General features: G+C 48.9%; 1 protein-coding gene across 1 annotated transcript; it reads right to left on the reverse strand.

The window, feature by feature from the left end:
• Positions 1-2,342: 2,342 nt before the first annotated feature.
• On the reverse strand, positions 2,343-17,336 carry sav1 (salvador family WW domain containing protein 1). Its single transcript, XM_064320990.1, has 5 exons — positions 16,776-17,336; positions 12,781-13,272; positions 5,056-5,326; positions 4,651-4,806; positions 2,343-3,731 (listed from the first exon to the last, which is right to left on the reverse strand). The coding sequence occupies exons 1-5, from the start codon at positions 16,867-16,869 to the stop codon at positions 3,518-3,520; spliced, it is 1,227 nt and encodes a 408-aa protein (XP_064177060.1). The 5' UTR covers positions 16,870-17,336; the 3' UTR covers positions 2,343-3,517.
• Positions 17,337-17,901: the final 565 nt, after the last annotated feature.

A 17,901-nucleotide genomic window follows, 5' to 3' on the forward strand; every position in this document is an offset into this window, starting at 1 on the left:
ATACATCTCAGTGATATCTATCCATGATCAATATCTATCAGTGATCATAAAAAATATTGTAATACTTCACCACTTTTTTTTTTTTTTTAACGTGAAGTCTCACCTAAGGAGATAAAGTCACTTTAATTTCAGTGAGACAACTGAGACAGAAATGAAATGGCACTGAACTCCATTATAAAACTACACCCACAGCACCACACAATACTGACACATTACGTTACTGTGTACACATCTAGGTTAGAGCCAGCCCGCGTAACAATGAACTTTTTTTTGCACAACCTCCATCTGAAGAGCACCGACCGAAGATCTGCGTGGTGAAAACTGAACCGAGCGGCCTGGATCGTGGTGTACCCTTACGTCATGGCCTTCCCCCCTTTCCCAGCCGTGATGTTTAACAGGTGGTGCCTGAAATGGAAGTAAAGCGTACGGATATTAAAAACTCTCGCCCGTGCCAAGAAAAGTTCTTGCTGGGAAAATTGCTGAGTGATTTTTAAGTCGTTTTCAGAACCAGCGGGCCCGGGTCCACTTTGGGCTGAGGTTACACCGTGGAAAACCCAGACATCTCATCTCAAGACAGGCGTTAAGTCATTTCATAGTGAGAAGTTTATTGTAATGAAAGGTACCTGTACTGGAGAAACCTGATTTATTATATTAAAATTCATAAATAACGGTCCTGTAACAAAACGTAACCTGCCCCGCATTTTCACTCTTAGTATTTTCCCAATACTGAGAATACAATTTTTTTAATAAAGAAATGCTACACTGCGTTTCCATCTGGTGATGCGATTAGGCACATTAGGAAGTTGCATATGAAGACGAACAGTTAAATAAATGCAAACATTGATCACACAACCTATCCGTTCTTGATGCGGTCATGGCTTCTCGTGGTAAAATGCCATTGCTGTACTGTTCTGGGCAAACGGACTTAAACCAAACTGATCCAAATGAAATGCTCTCCAGGTGAAGGCTGCGAATTCTCAGCTCATTTCCAGTCCGCACACGATAAGCCGTACATGCTGTATAACACTACGCTTTCTGGCACAATGCTGCTGACCTAATGAGCACCCGAAAAGAGTGAGTTTTTCCCCCACTTCCTGAAATGTCCCATTGTCTACATGATGAGGCATGTACATGGATACATCCATAACTTCACACAACCATTTTCAATGAGGAAATCAGAAACTTTTTTATAGAGAACTTCTTTATTCTCAAAAAAAAAAAAAAAAAACTGAACTGGGTTGTGACCGACGAAGTCCCACGCAAATCATAATCACGTCTGCATAAATGCTGATGGCCAAGAAATGAAAGACGGTGGCTCAGATAATTTATTGATAGCTGCTTTTCAGAACTCAATACTGTTAACAGTAATGAACATGAAATCGTATCCCCTTGGATACGCGTCTGACCATCGGGTCGAAGAGCAAGCCCTCTTCCATTCTGAAAGAAAAGCAAGCGTTCAAACGGAACCTTTGCAAGGAGCAGTGGAAACAGCCGCTTGCTGGGGAGCAATTTGCGTGAACACAACACCACGGCCAATCGGCACAAAGCGGGAGTGTGCTCCTCTTCATTTTGAACATGGGGAGCAGGACCAAGTGGTAGAAAGCGGAAACGGAAAGCAGGCTCTGGGTCACTTGCACTTCAGTTCCTTTGGGTGACTTGAACCTGCGACGAAGGAACCCAGCAAGTTTTTGTTTTTTCATAATTACAGATAGATTTAGTTATTTTTTAAGCCAATGAAGGGACTGCTGGGTGGCTCACATGGGTAAGGCTCCATTCTCATTCTAGCTGTAAAGTGTGCCAGTGCCAACACCATTGGGGTTTGGGACTCCTGGCTGTTGGCTTTGCTGAACCGAGCGCTGAGGAGTTTCTGATTGGCTGGAACTTGAGACCGGTAGCCCTGCTGGGCGATGCACATTTGGTTTTTAGCAAAACCTAGAGTTGAGAAGGGTTCAGTCAGCGGGGACCCATGTCTCATTGCTCTCTAGCGACACCCACTGGTGGGCCAGGTACCTGCGGTTCCGCCTGCTGAGCTGCACATGAAAAGCGTCTTAGCGAGCGTGAGCTGGGGTTTGGTAAGAAGCGGCGCTTGGCAACGTGCACTCAGAGAAGGGCACGGGCTTGTGTGCACTTTCCCAAATCTCTGGGTGAGGCTCCATGTATGAGGGCTGATATGCTATTGGAAGAAAAGTGGTAAAAAGCACAAAAAAAAGCCAATGCTGGGATTTTAACTCGTATCTTCAATCTCCTTTTTGAAGTTCAGATTGTACTGTATCCTCAAAAGGGAGGGATTGATATTGTACACACCATGCAATAAAGTATAAATAACATAGGCAAAGCTAAGGCATCTTCAGGCATCTGTGCTTTTAGTGTATTGCAATGATATTTCCAGTAGCTTATGTATACCATATTATATACAGCATAATAATAATAAAGATAACAATTACATACAATAATGCCGAGAGCTAAGAGTTGCTCAGACCACACACTGCATCAAATGTGATGCTTTTTGCCTATGAATTTACAGTCTTTAAATAAAGACATATTCCATATCAAAAATTAATTCTTATGCGGGACAATCAGAATAGGGAAGATTGTCAGAGACCAAAATTGTCAACAATACAAAATGAAAAATTCGTAAACACACGCGCACACACACACAACAACACATATTTCACCCTCTCTCACGGACAGCTTAGTGTCGCTTAGTTGGGCTACGGCCGCCAATTAAAAGTGAAAAAATAATTAAATGATTATAAAAATATTCATGTAGCGGTCGATACGTTAAAAACACATGGGGGGTGAAACTGCAGAATCTGTACAGAACAGCAGAACAGCTCAGCCACTGAAGAGAAACGGGTATGAGAGAGGGAGGGAGGGAGAGAAAAAGAGTGAGAGAGAGAGGGGAGAGAAAGAAGGGGGGAGAGAGAGGGAGGAAGGGAGAGAAAAAGAATGATGGAAAGAGTGAGAGAGAGGGAGAGAAAGAGCAGAAGAGAGTGAAAGAGAAAACGGTTCCTGTAAAAAAAAAATAAAAAGGCACAGTTTTTGGGCACTCTTACAGACCGTAAGCTGGAATCACAGACCCTTTGCACCCCTGTAAAAGTGTCCAGGCGCCAGATTCATCAGAGCCGTTCACTTACTGAGTGACTTACAGCTCTCTGAGCAGAGCTGCTGCCACCGTTCTCCTCCCCCCAAACGTTTGAAGGGGGGGGGGGGCGGGAGTTCCCGGCATGCCAGATCGCTTCTAGTGAACCCACATCTTAGGCCGAGCAGACCTCCAGCCCTATCATTTGGCTGCTAATTTGGATCCAGCAGAGGCACAGATGCGTTTGGTACGAAGGCGACCGTTTAAAAAAAAAGAAAAGAAAAAAAGAAATAAAATAAGAAAACTGGGATGGGAGCGTGTGCAGCCACGCCGCGCTGCACTGACAACCAGCCCCCCCCCCGCGGGGCACGGGGGCCCGCGCGAGGCTCACACACGCGCGATGCTAACACACGTGCGGCGCTAACACACGCGTGCTCACATGTTCCCACCGAAGTTCTTGCTGTGCTGCTGGGCGTACCACTGCTGGCGCTGCTTGCGCGTGTCCACCTCGGACAGCAGGGCCTGCCGGTAGGCCTCGTACGACTTGACGATGCGCTCCAGCTCCTTCATGAAGAGCAGCTTCAGCATGCCCTGGTACGTGTCCAGGTCCACCAGCTGGAACAGCTCCCACTTCAGGATGTGGTCGTACCTGCAAGGAGACCAGGCACGGGGGGGCAGTCAGGGGGCATGCTCTCGCCATTACCAGCACAGGCTGGGCCATAAGGCCTAGATATTAGATGGATATTCCTACAGTCAAGTACATTCTAACCACACAGCTGTGATTAGAACGTTCCAAACTGAACATTCTAATGCTGATGTAACAATCACTGCTGGTAAATGAAAGCAATGGAGTTCTAGAACACTGACTTATAATGAAAAAAACCTGCTCTTCAAAGGTCAAAGCCAGCCAGGGCTTCTTGGGTATTGCATTGCTGTGCCCAAGGGCGCACAGTGGACCGCACAGGTAAGCAGCTATCGTCAGCGAGAGATACGCCTCTCCTCTGGCCGCTAGCTAGCTCTCCTGCAGTACTGTGTGGCCTCTTGTGTGAAACCTAGCCACTGGGAGGCAGAAATTCCTGGAAATACAATAATACGCTTGCTTGCATTTCATTTAGGCACTGAGCCCACTAGCTGAAGTTTGACTCTCTGAGATTCTCCTCTAGAACATGACTCATCTGTACAGCAGAGGCTCAGCTAGAGAGAGAGAGGTTAAGCGGAGGCTCAGGAGGGCACTGAGAAAGCTGGCTTTGTTCATGGTACGGAACGGCATGGCCGGGGTCGCAGGGTCTGCAGTGAGTGAGCGCAGGAGAGTCAGGGGTCAGCACATAAACCAGCATGCAGCCCCGGTGCAGAGCCCAGACACTGCTACACTCACTCTTCACAAGGAGCCTTGTGGCCAGATGCTCACATTTCATTGTACAGTATGTATGTTCTTACATACGCATGCACATACGTGTGCACATATTTATGCACATATGTATACATGCACGTATGTATGCATGCACACATATGCTCAAGCATGTATGCATGGTACACTATCATACAGGTATGTATGTTAGGGGCCTTACTTGAGGGGTGCGCGGGCGTACACCTGCAGCCAGTCTGGGATCTCAGCGGTGTGGTAGGGGTTTGCTGGCACCAGGACGGGCTGATTTCGGTCGGTCTGGCGGGGCTGATACGTGACTGGCGGTGGGAGGGGTGGGGGCTGGTCATAGCGAGGAACGCTGCGGGAGGGGAGAATTTCAGGAAAGTCACATGACTGGGGCTATGGGGCAGGCAAGTCACATGAAGGGTTTACTTTTCCACTCAGCTTCATCCTTTATAAAAAAAACATCATCACACAAACATTTCAGTTATTCCACCAGAATATCAATGCTGAATAATGAGTAACAGCCAAAACAAGTGAATCTGATGACATTACACTGTGACTCTGAGCCTGTGGTTAACCAAACTGAATGTCCCGTCTGCAGTACCTCGGTGCACATGGGTGTCGGTACTGCGCCCTTTTGTTGATGTGGTCCACGTAGTAGACCCCGAATTCGGCCGACTCCACTTTCTCCCAGCCGGGGGGGAGCCCCTCCCTCTCCAGAGGGTGGCTCCAGTGGGTGGTGTTGGTGTTGTGGTCGATGTAGTACTTCCGCCCCCGGATGGTCCAGTCCACCGTCCACCCCGCCGGCAGGGGCAGGTCCTCCCCGCTGGGGCTGGACAGGTTCCCCAGAGACTTGGCCTGAATCCGCCCTATCCCTGAAGAGACGCCCACAAGAGGTCGAAGGTCAGAGGCAGTAAACGCAGGGCACTGTATCACAGCGGGTTGGAGCACCAGCTGGTCCCACTCTGGGCAGGGTCACTGGGAGGGGGTCTACAGTAGTGAGACACGGGAGAGACGGGTTCATCCAGAGCGTTCCCATGGTTACCGTGGCATTAGTGAACCACAGACGAGGTCTCGGTCAACCTGGTCCGGGAGAACCACAGGAAGAGGTGTTTTTACTGCTTCCCGAACAGTTAAAACGGAAGATTACACAGTAATCTGAGCCCACCTGGCTTCCTCACCCCTCTCCAGGGCCAGGAGTCACACACACCTGTGAGGTGCCTGCGGTCTGCAGGTGTTATCAGCGAGTGATGTCACTCGCCATTCAGCAAATTGCAGGTTGCCTAGCAGTGGCTCACAGAGTACAAGTGAACAACAAATTTATGAGCTAAACAAAAATGTCCTTTCAGTTTCATGTTGAGAAATTTCTTGGAGAAAAAAAAGGTGGATCTACGCTGTATCTACACAGACACTGGAGAAACGGGTGGGCGGGCAGTGAGTTATCACAGCTGTCGTGTAGTAAAGTGCGATGTCCCTGCAGATGAGAGAAAGCCGGCAGACAGACGTGTTCCTTTCACACTGACAGTGCAAGCAAAGGCGACAGAAACAGGCTGTACATGTGCAAGATGTAGGTCTCACCAGTTAGCAAGCTCTATGGAACACCCATGGATCACTGCATTTCCAAATTAACATGTAGGATAAAGACCACCCTCTGAGGTCATCCCCATTCTTTTCTGTATGGCTTGCTTGGAATTCTCAGCTGAAATTATTCACAATACTCACACTCAAAGCAAACTAGTGCGCTCCATGCAAAACGCAGAGCACTGTGAATGTGCACTCCCAGCACTAAGTCAAAGGAATTTATTTACTGCCTAACATTCGATTCCTGTGCTGGACAGATCCAGCATCGCACAATTAGCCAAGCAACTGAGCCCCCAGGCTTCAGTCCCCAGGCAGAGAGAACTGGTTTGGAGAGCGGAGCGTCTGATTGGCCTCCGCCCAAGCCCCCGCTGCTGAAGAGGCACAGGCTCCAGGGACCGGCACAGGCTCCAGGGACCGGCACAGGCTCCAGGGACCGGCACAGGCTCCAGGGACCGGCACAGGCTCCAGGGACCAGCGCAGGAGTCCTGAACGCTCCGGCCCTCCCGGCGCTCCGACCCAACGGCGACCCAGCTGCGCGTGTCACAACGGCGGGCCGCAGAGCGACGGCGCGGAGCACGAGTGCTTTCCACGCATTCCAGACGACTGGACCCAAACCAGAAAATTCCTACAGCGAGCGAGTGCACTGACAAAACAAACACATTGGGCCCGCTCAAGAAGGGGAAACACAGAGTCCAGAGCTTATCCTCCCTGTGGACCATTACTGCACCTGCTCTCACCTTTCTTCACAATGGCACACAATACTTTGGCTAAGATTAACCCTTTAGGTGTAAGATCACAAATTATGAGATCAGAATGTTCTTAAATGAACATTCTAATGCTGATGTAACAATCACTCCTGGAAACACCGGAGTTCTAGAACACAGGCGTAGAATTTTGAAAAAGCATTCCAAAAAAAACCTACCAGCAAAAAGTTAAATACTCGACTACAATCCGCAGCACCCATCTGGGCATTTCCTCAAAGGACTGGTGGCTTTTAATTACCCCAAATAGTAAAATGATTGCACCAATATGCTATTCAATAAAACCAAGTTATGTAATATAACCTATTTAATAATTTTTTTAAATATAGGGGGGGAAAAAAACAGTATATCATTTTAAACTCGTTACACTTTAATGAGCAAGGTTTCATTTATGGACAAACCCGCCGTAAGAATTATGGGTTACACGCAGTCCCATGGCAACAGTGGATGGGAGAGGTCACTTTCTGGGCTTCTGACTGCACTTAAAACCACAAGGTCAACTGGAAAACGGAGGTCGTGAATCGATCATCTCGAGAAATTACATGCTTGGATTTGGGGCGGGGGGGGGAGGCGGGGCAAAGCGCTGGTGCTTCCCTGGAGCCGGGCTGGCCGACTTTGCACCGCGGGCTGCAAAGCGCTTTTAAAATAGCCGGAGCCAGACCAGGGAGACGGTGCAGTCTGAACTAGCGCTGCTTCTGAGAGGAAACGGCGTAAATCAGGAAGGCTGAGATCTCCACACACACCCACTCCCACAGCACTGACCCTCACCCACGCCCACAGCACTGACCCTCACCCACGCCCACAGCACTGACCCTCACCCACGCCCACAGCACTGACCCTCACCCACGCCCACAGCACTGACCCTCACCCACGCCCACAGCACTGACCCTCACCCACCCCACAGCACTGACCCTCACCCACTCCCACAGCACTGACCTCACCCACGCCCACAGCACTGACCCTCACCCACGCCCACAGCACTGACCCTCACCCACTCCCACAGCACTGACCCTCACCCACGCCCACAGCACTGACCCTCACCCACGCCCACAGCACTGACCCTCACCCACGCCCACAGCACTGACCCTCACCCACGCCCACAGCACTGACCCTCACCCACGCCCACAGCACTGACCCTCACCCACGCCCACAGCACTGACCCTCACCACGCCAACAGCACTGACCCTCACCACGCCCACAGCACTGACCCTCACCCACTCCCACAGCACTGACCCTCACCCACGCCCACAGCACTGACCCTCACCCACGCCCACAGCACTGACCCTCACCCACTCCCACAGCACTGATCCTCACCCACTCCCACAGCACTGACCCTCACCCACGCCCACAGCACTGACCCTCACCCACTCCCACAGCACTGACCCTCACCCACGCCCACAGCACTGACCCTCACCCACGCCCACAGCACTGACCCTCACCCACTCCCACAGCACTGACCCTCACCCACGCCCACAGCACTGACCCTCACCCAGTCCCCATTCAGTGATAGACTGCAGAGAATGGCTCCGCTACCATCAAGGTCAACTGTTTGTAAACCCCGGCAAAAAACAATAATATACACAGCGAACGCCCTGGACTAAAAATGCATCTGTCGACAAGAGGAAACACCCAAGCACTGGACGCTCAGACTCCCCACAGGTCAGCAGAACACTGTGTAAGGGCTTTGGCCATGGAAAATTGAATGAAAGTTCCGCACACTCCAAAGTTGGCACATTAAAAATATTATTTGTTGATATCCAAGATAACCCCATCCCACACTCGACAGCAGCAGGTCTGCTGCTTTGTGTTCAGGGTGGACTGTGGTACAGGGGCTCTGACTGATGGGGTTGAAGAGTACAGACTGTGGTACAGGGGCTCTGACTGATGGGGTTGAAGAGTACGGACTGTGGTACAGGGGCTCTGACTGATGAGGTTGAAGAGTACGGACTGTGGTACAGAGGCACTGACTGATGGGGTTGAAGAGTACAGACTGTGGTACAGGGGCTCTGACTGATGGGGTTGATGTTAGGACAGCATACGGAATGAGCTGCTTGCAGCAGGAGTGTGATATATAACCGGCAGCATATACAGTAATAGCACAGCTGTCTCAACTCCCCACACACTCCCACTTCTCATAAAAGTCTGCTGTAGAAAAATGAAAACGACATTTTTTTTCACCCAACAGACAGCAGCTGCACTTGCATTCTTACACAAACCACAACAGTGCTAGGCCCGTACTGTATTTAACTTTAAATACGAAAATAAATTTAACAGACATTTATTAGATATGTATGTTTGGAGATCATGTAAGCACCTCTATCAAATATGGTGCCATTACAGCAGAAACGAAGGAGTATTTTCTAAAAAAGAAAAAAAAAGGGCAAAAAGAAGGAGCTGAGAAGCAGCAGCCAGAGACGGTAAATTCTGCAGGCGAATGAGAGTCCCCCCCCGGGCCAGCGGGCGAGCACGGCGCTGGAATGTCAGAGCGTTCCACCAAAACGCATCCCCCTCCCTCCTCCTTCCCAAAAACATTCCCTCCCCCGGCAATTTGAGCACGTCGCCGTTTACCCGAGTCCTTTCCGTCAACGAGACGCCGACGCGAGGCAGAGAGAACACAGTTCAGCGGCCACACTTCAGAAGGAGAAGAGGAGCTGGTGATGGCTGCAGGACAGACACAGACTGAAATAAAGGCGAGGATCAGTTCCTTTAACTCCAGACTGAGAGGTCTGGGTGCTCCAAACCCATTTTCCAAACATGGACCTCAGTCCTGAGATCAGTTCAGGGCTCTAAGCTGGCTGCCCGTGTGTGAGGGAGCTCCACAGTGAGGAGAGAGAACTGCAGCGGACGCCAGGGGCAACCGTCACCCAAACAGCTACGGGCAGCGCCAGGGGCAACCGTCACCCAAACACCTACGGGCAGCGCCAGGGGCAACAGTCACCCAAACAGCTACGGGCAGCACCGGGGCAACAGTCACCCAAACAGCTACGGGCAGCGCCAGGGGCAACAGTCACCCAAACAGCTACAGGCAGTGCCAGGGGCAACAGTCACCCAAACAGCTACGGGCAGCACCGGGGCAACAGTCACCCAAACAGCTACGGGCAGTGCCAGGGGCAACAGTCACCCAAACAGCTACAGGCAGCGCCAGGGGCAACAGTCACCCAAACAGCTACGGGCAGCGCCAGGGGTAACAGTCACCCAAACAGCTACAGGCAGCGCCAGGGGCAACCGTCACCCAAACAGCTACGGGCAGCGCCAGGGGCAACCGTCACCCAAACAGCTACGGGCAGCGCCAGGGGCAACAGTCACCCAAACAGCTACGGGCAGCGCCAGGGGCAACAGTCACCCAAACAGCTACGGGCAGCGCCTAGCGTCCCGCCTCCCACTACCACAGAAATATGCAGATGTGGAAATGTGAGCGACGCCTCTGTGCCTGAAGCGCACAGTATTACAAAAACACTTCTCAGCAGAAGAGCGTTGCGGGTAGCACTGCTGAGTGAATTAAACACTCCTCAAGAGAATGAATATCTAAACCCCTGTATTTACATTCAGTAAACCTCTGGTGGAGGTGGGGGGAGGGGGGGGTGTGGCTAGGGGTGGAACGCAGTGGGCGGGGCACAGAGAGGCCCACATCAAAGCCAGAGCGCCTGGGACGGGACCTCCTCCTGCCCCGCAGGCCCGATCCAGCCCCGAAACGATGCCAAACCCCACGCCACGCAGCCGGCCGTCCAAGACAAACCCGAGCGCTGGAAACGAGCGGGCAGAACAGACCAATCACTGACAAGCGCTCCCACAGCGCGCACTTAACTCCCTCATTTCCACATTACGCACTCAGGCACATTCTCTGCAGCACTTCCAGCAGAAGTAATGTCAAGCCAATATAGGCACCAGCCCAGGAACAGCCTACATTCGCTAAACTTTCACCACATGGAGAAGAAGAAAAAAAAAAAGCATCCTCCTCAAGAGCGATTGTGATTACTGGCACATTCTTTCACATGACACAACCTCCCCCGCTACCTCGGCCTCAGTACGAGGACGGCGGTTTTTATTCTAGTGGAAAACACTCAGAGGTAGCGGCCTGCCATTGGACAGTCCGCTCCATCACCAGGAGAGGCCTGTGACCGTGAGGTTATTATGGGTGAGAGAGGGGAGTGATGTAAACTGCACCAAAACCACAGGTTTTTGGGGGGGAGGGGGGCACATAAATCTACTTTGCAGCACTGCACAAACACTAGCACTGGTTAGTACGCTAGTAAATTGCACAGGATAACACTCACTGTAAAAATGTGTACTAGGTAACCACTTGCTGAAATCTGCTTCAACTAAATGCCAGTATAAAGAGTATCACAAAGGAATCATGTTAGACTGTCACAGGAGGGTCCTGCAGAGAATAAGTCTGCATAAGACAATAGGAATAAAAGGCTTATAATCTTGTTTTCTTAATACCGAGTGTAACTACAGCATATTTGCTGACTTAAAGGCAGAAAGTATTACACCGGTTGTTGGCCACAATGCTCTTCGTGAAAACAAACAGGCAAGTTTACTTTAAAAGCACTACTAGTGCATTCAAGACACTATCCCTGAAAGTCAACACCCAAAAAAACTATTTAGAGGTTGGACAGCCCCCATGTTTTAGTGGCTGAACTGTTTTTCTAACACAGCGACAGTAACGGCACACAGAAAAACAATAACTCATTACCTACAGAATCAGCACTCTCCTCATCCTGGGGACAAATAATTGCAGTACAAGCCTACAGAAAATTGAGGGAACCTGTAATTAGTATGGCTGTTTGTAAAGGTGTATTTGTCCAAAGGTTAATGTTGCAGTAACTGCAGCCCTGGTGATAAAGAATGTGCAAAAAGAAACTCCACAATCCAATAGCAAGCTTTCAGTTCTGCACACTGTACAAACAGGAAACGCTAGAACATCAGAATACATGAGTGCCACAGTGATGGGAACATGGGAAAATACTGTCAGAGCCAGAGAGAGAGAGAGAGAGAGAGAGGGAGGGAGGGATAGAGAGAGAGGGGACGAGTATGAGGGAGGGACAGAAAGAAAGAGGGGGAGAGAGAAAGTGGGGGACAGGATGAGAGCAAGAAAGAGAGAGACAGAGAAAGAGAGAGTGAGAAAGAAAACAGGAGACAGGGAGCAAGAAATAGAGACAGAGTGAGAAAGAGAGTGAGAGAGAAAGAGACACGGAGAGAGGAAGGGGGTGGGGGGAGAGGAGGAGGAAAGAGAAAGGGAAAAAGTGAAGAAAAGCCCCCACAGGAGAGGAGCTGAGAGCCGCACAGCTCGCAGGCGAGGGTAAACCGACATTCCAGCCGCGTGCAGAAACGCTGCCGTCACCGCGCCGTGCCAGGACAGCTTCGCCGCTCCCAGGAGCGCGCGGTGATTCGGCAGCCTTCCCCCGGCATCGGCGCGCACGCGGCGCCCGATACGCAGCGCCCATACAGCGTGTGCGTGTGTGTGTGTGTGCGTGTCACATACAGGCTACACAATCAGTCACATGATCAAACTTCAAAAGAGCCCTGCCATCCCATCAATCCAGCTTTCACCTTTCCATAATTCATTGCAGGTATGTCTAGAATAACATCCCAATAATAAAACCCTTCAGCATTTCCAGATTTTATGTGTAGTCATAATGTAGGCTAATGTATCTTCAATGGGAGTGTATTCTACACTGTATGGAGGCCCTGAAACGCCTAAGCAGGACGTTAGAGAGAAAAGCATCCGTTGCTAATGTAATCTTAACACTTCCACTGAGACACCTTGAGCATTTGAGTGCAAGCTCAAATATCCGGCTTCAAATAAGCTACGTAGGTCTTTTACTGAGGCAGGGATGCATTACATGGTCTTTTGATCGATTGAAATAAGCCAGGCAGGTGTGCCGGAGGAAGAGCTACGCTGTGCTGCGGTGCCAGGACGAGCAGCTGTCGCCATGGTGAGGCATGCTGTCGCCATGGCGAGGCAGAGGGCGGGCGGGGCTTACCCACTGGGTGTCTGCTCGGGGCCTGTGAGGTATGCGGCACTCTTTGGAAGTTCTGCTCGCCGTGCTCGTAGTACCGGTAGTCGTCGTGGAAACGGTCGGGCACGTGCCTCTGCCTGGGCCGCCGGGGCGGGTCGTAGTAGGGGTCCGGCGGGAAGTAGTAGCGGGCGCCGCCCCCGCCGCCGCCGGCGTCCCCGTTCTCGGCCAGCGGGTTGACCTCGGACAGGAAGGACTGGGAGGAGCCGCCGTACTCGTGGGGGAGCTCGCCGAGGCCGCGCGGGAGGTACGGCGGCGCCGACAGGCGGTTGCTCTCCCGCCGCGCCACCTCGTGCGGCGGCCGCGCCGGCGGGTTCCGCAGGAAGCTCTTGTTCCGCGACACCGCGGGCTCGCCGGGGCCCACGGGGTACGCCAGGGGCCCCGGCCCCGGCTCGGGCAGCGGGATCTCCGTGCGCCGGGGAATGGTGGGCCCGTGCCGGATGAACGAGGGCATCAGATCTGCACCAATCAGACGAGAGCTCTCAGCACCACGGAGGCGGAGACAAACAGCTATACACCATCACCGTCGCTTCATTTCAACTTAAATACTACCTTTTAGTACCCTTTCCGATGAAGGGAAGACTATCAATGCACAAAATAAAATACCACAGAAAGACAAGACAATGGACCCATTCAGTTCCCATCTGTAAGCGTTTTGTCACACAGAAACAGCTCAAAAACTCTGAAGGATTAGTGCCGGGAGACAGTGGGAAGGATAATTGGAAACGGACGGACGTTACATTGCGCCGCGCTCGTTCCTATTCACTTATATTGACGATGCTGCCGCTGTAGTGTACACCAAAACCAAAAAAGCACAGGTGAGATGAGAGGCGGTGGAGAGGTGGCTTTGTGATGCAGTCAGGCGCACTGCTCTCTCTCACTCTGTTTATTTACACTGCGCTTCATTTGCGTTGCTTGGGCTCGGAGTCATATCCAAGTCCCCCTGCTCTCTGGGGGTCAGAGAGACGACAGAATCTCCCCGAGGGGGGAGCCACACAGCGCCAACAACATTTAAATTTTAATTTGTGTTCGTGGAACTGGCCGTACAGTCAGGTACACGCTGTGTACGGGATGGCGCCGGTGTAGTTATGGGAGGACTGTCCTTTTCACAACCGCTGCTATTAAATTAAACGCTCCTTTCTACCCATGAAAACAGTTGCTCAGGGTCGGCTTCAAAAACGAAAGCTCGTTTAATCATTTTATTTTTCTCCTTTGCATCATATAGAAAGTCACAGAGCGGAAAGGGTATTTCAGGGAACCATTTTGTCACAATGGAGGCACTCGGTAACTGCATTTCTGTTACAGTAACTGCATTTCTGTTGAGCAGGTTGCAGAACTGGCAACCTTGCGGATGAAGGGTTGTGGTCACGCGCTGCACTGGACAGTTCTAAGCTTTCCGTCTTACGCCCTCTGTATATCGTCCAGAGAGCACCTGACCAACCAGGACCAGTGAATCTCAGGGATTAATCATTGGGCCCAGGGTACACTGTACCGATGATGCTTTTCTGAACAGGGAGAGTAATGTATATACTTCAGAAGCTTAGCATGAAGCTAATTGTACTCTCATCATCACAAATCAAATCTATTTTGTTTGCATAGTGCTATTAACAGTGAACTGCCACAAAGAAAAAGTGGGCAAAAACTAGGCCTGGACCCGAAAAAAGGAAGAAGTTACCCAGTCGGGCGTTTCTTTTTACCTTTGCTTTTATATTTCGGTGCACAGCAGCCATATTGTAAAGCAAAATGCCATGGCGGAGGTAACAATTCATCACGTTGCGCAAGCTTTTTCTAAACAGACTTAATTGAGACAACAGGGAATGCAAAGTAGCACAATGGGTCTTTTTAATTAAACACAAAGAGAGAGATACAGAACTATACGATTTAAAATACAAGCCAAAACAAGTGTCTGTGTTTCAACTATGCGGCATGCAAGTATGTAAATTTGCTTCATTTTAGAAAAATACTGGCCTTCACATTTAGAGTACTGAATGCCAAACAAACTGCCAGTGCATTTTCTGACGTGTACAATAAACAGCAGTTTAATTAATGCTGTAGGCACAACATTCAGCTCTGACTGGCTCGCTGACTCAAGGTTGCTGGGTAATAGCCAATGATGACTCTACAAGTAGAACTGGGAAAGAATTGTTCCATGTACCATCTGTTCAAGACAAAGTGACATCACAGACCAGGTGGACCATCCTTTGTAATGAGCTCAGGGGTTTCACAGTTAAAGCCTTCGAAAAATTGAATAATTTACAATTTACCATGGAGGCACACACACATCAGACCATAACATACCCTACTACACCAGGGCCTACATTACATATTCAGCAAAATATTTTCAATCATGTTAGACAAAGACCTAATGGACAATCCTAAAATATCTACTGGCCCACCCCACCTACCAGGCCACACCGCACCAAATAACACCGAGCCAGCTGCACATCAGCACAATAATAATACCATCGTAAAACCCACTGCACCCACTGCAAAAATCTTAATTGTAGCCCCACCCTACAATACCTGACTATGAAAACCTGTACTATCATTCTGCTATACAAACCCTCCAATGGCGTACAAAATCACACCACACATAACAAGTCTCTGTACTCTTAAGTCACAGCCTTCTAAAATAACATTATACAGCATGAAGTCATATCACATGCAAACAATGTTTGTTCAACCATCCAGTGTCAACTAGATTTCCTGTTAACATTCGATTTGGCTTGCAGATGTGCATCTTGACATTAGCTTTAAACAGGTATACTAATAAAATGTGTTCTTGAGGTAAAACTTAATTACCAAATTTGTTCACAATTATATTTTAGCCTTGCAGTATAACAACACATCTCTTTTGGATCAGATCCCATTTAATGATAAGGTATTTGTCAACTCAACAAATATAAATAGTTTGGAAATAATAACAGCGGGACCACTGTTAACTGATTCCGTTAGAAAACTAATGTATTATGAATTAACTGGTTTTTTTTTCAAAAATTTTTTCTGGGTTTTCTACCAAATCTGTGCTGTACACAGCAAACGGTCGGCGAAAACTGAGCCCAAAGCATTTTTCGCATTTCTAAAACTTCACACCCGTCGTGCACTGCAGCTGTGAATAAGTATCATTCTTGCCCTGATGAGATAATTGGACACGGTTTTCATTTAAATTTTAAGACTATGACAGACGACTTTATTCAGTCACTAAGGCAGAAGTCCAGCAACACAATCAGGTAACATGTCATTCAAAGCCTTGCCCTCCGTTTGCAAAAGACAAGAAATATACTTCAGTTGAAAGCGCGTGGATGTGGGCATTATACTCGCACAATTGTTTTTACAGTGATTCATAGTTTCAGGGAAATAATTACACCGATATTGAGACTGAAGGACCACTTGGGAACATTTCTAGACCAGAAATTGCCAAATACATTACGTGAAAATTTACACAATTCATACACATAAATGAAGGGGACAACCCGATGCGAATGTTAACTAAAAAAATTAGGTAAACTGTTTTCCAAAACATTACATAATTTGGCTAGCTAGCTGGCTACACACTCTGACAGCTGTGCTTGATAGTCGAGTAGTTTCCGAGGTATAGCCATTTTAGCATTGTTCGCTAGCTGTATAGTACCACACAAGTTAGGCTTACGCAAATCACACTCAAATGTTAAAATCCAATGAAAGGGGCTCAAATTTCAAACATCCCCAGCAGTTTGGCTGCAGCCTCAGAATTTCGCTTGAGTGCAGTGAATGACATCGCTAGATAGCAGCGTTTCTACTCAGTTAGCTGGCTGCCCATTACATCAATTAAACCCAGGAAAGATACCTAACTTCTGAAGCAAATGATAGCTAGGTATGTATAGATAAGGCAAATGAACACCAATTAAATATGTAACAAATTAAAATAACATGAATTACCAGGCAAGCGAGCAATCCAAAATCTCAACATAATAACAACTTACTTCTCAAGAGTGGCGAAGTCTCCTTCTTCACATATTTTCCGTGTACCTCGGCTGGTTTCGACGCTTCGTTTTTACTTTTCTTTCTGGAAAGCATAACTCAAAGAGTGGACACATCAATGCTTTGGAAGAAACTCGACGGCCCTTGGAGAAGTGTGACAACCACGACATTTAAACGGGAATTTTAGGAAATTGAGCATTTTTAACTTCACAGAGAGGCTCGGCCACTACGCAAACTCATCTCCCAGGCAGTGGGCAGCAAAGACCAGAAACTGCTAGCCAGCTAACTTTATGTGCGTAATTATAGAATGGTTTCCCAACGAGATTGTCTAACTTTTGTCTAGTTTTGAAAACTGTTTAAAGCATACAGACGCGTCCTGTGCCTTTCAACACCCACACCCAAAACAAGTTTGTTTTGAGCCTGCCTGTTGCTCTCTGTCCTTTCCCCAGTCCCCACTCCACTCCACGCACTTCCTTGCTCCTCCGCTCATTCCAACCATAGATTCCAACTCGCGAAGGGTTCTGGGAAAGGTGACGCACGCGTTCTGCCCCGGGGCCGATGGTGAGGGTTGGAAGGTCTGACTCTCTGAACCTTGAACATAGTAACAGTACCCTCTGGGTGAGGGAGGCCCGGACCACATTTTTGTTGCGACAGCACCAACACAAATAAGGTCCAATATAGGCAATACATAGCAATAACATTGCCAACGTCTTGCATTTATCCAAAGGTTGCTACTTTTCACCGATAATTAAGTAACGTCTTCCATTTTTATATGATCATACCTAATAATTTTGTTTTTTTTCTCCGACAGCACATCATCATACTTTATCAGTCGCTGCACTGATTTACATTGATGGTTATGTGATCTAATATTGAATAGGTAAGTCCTTCTACAAAGGGTGTTTTGGTGGCTGTACGTTCACTTATCATATAATTTAAGTGAGCGTGCTTAGAACGCAGGAACATGTATAAGTATGTACACTAAAATGTTAATTTCTGAACGAATGCTCATTAAATAGGTCTGCTATCAATTTGTAAACATGGATGATTTATATGGTGATTTATGACGGCATTTAGCCATATGGCTAGAATTAGAAATCCTAAACCAGCTGAAATGTGTAGAAAGAT

The sequence above is a fragment of the Anguilla rostrata genome, chromosome 1 (assembly GCF_018555375.3).
Source record: "Anguilla rostrata isolate EN2019 chromosome 1, ASM1855537v3, whole genome shotgun sequence".
NCBI classification, from domain to species: Eukaryota; Metazoa; Chordata; class Actinopteri; order Anguilliformes; family Anguillidae; genus Anguilla; species Anguilla rostrata.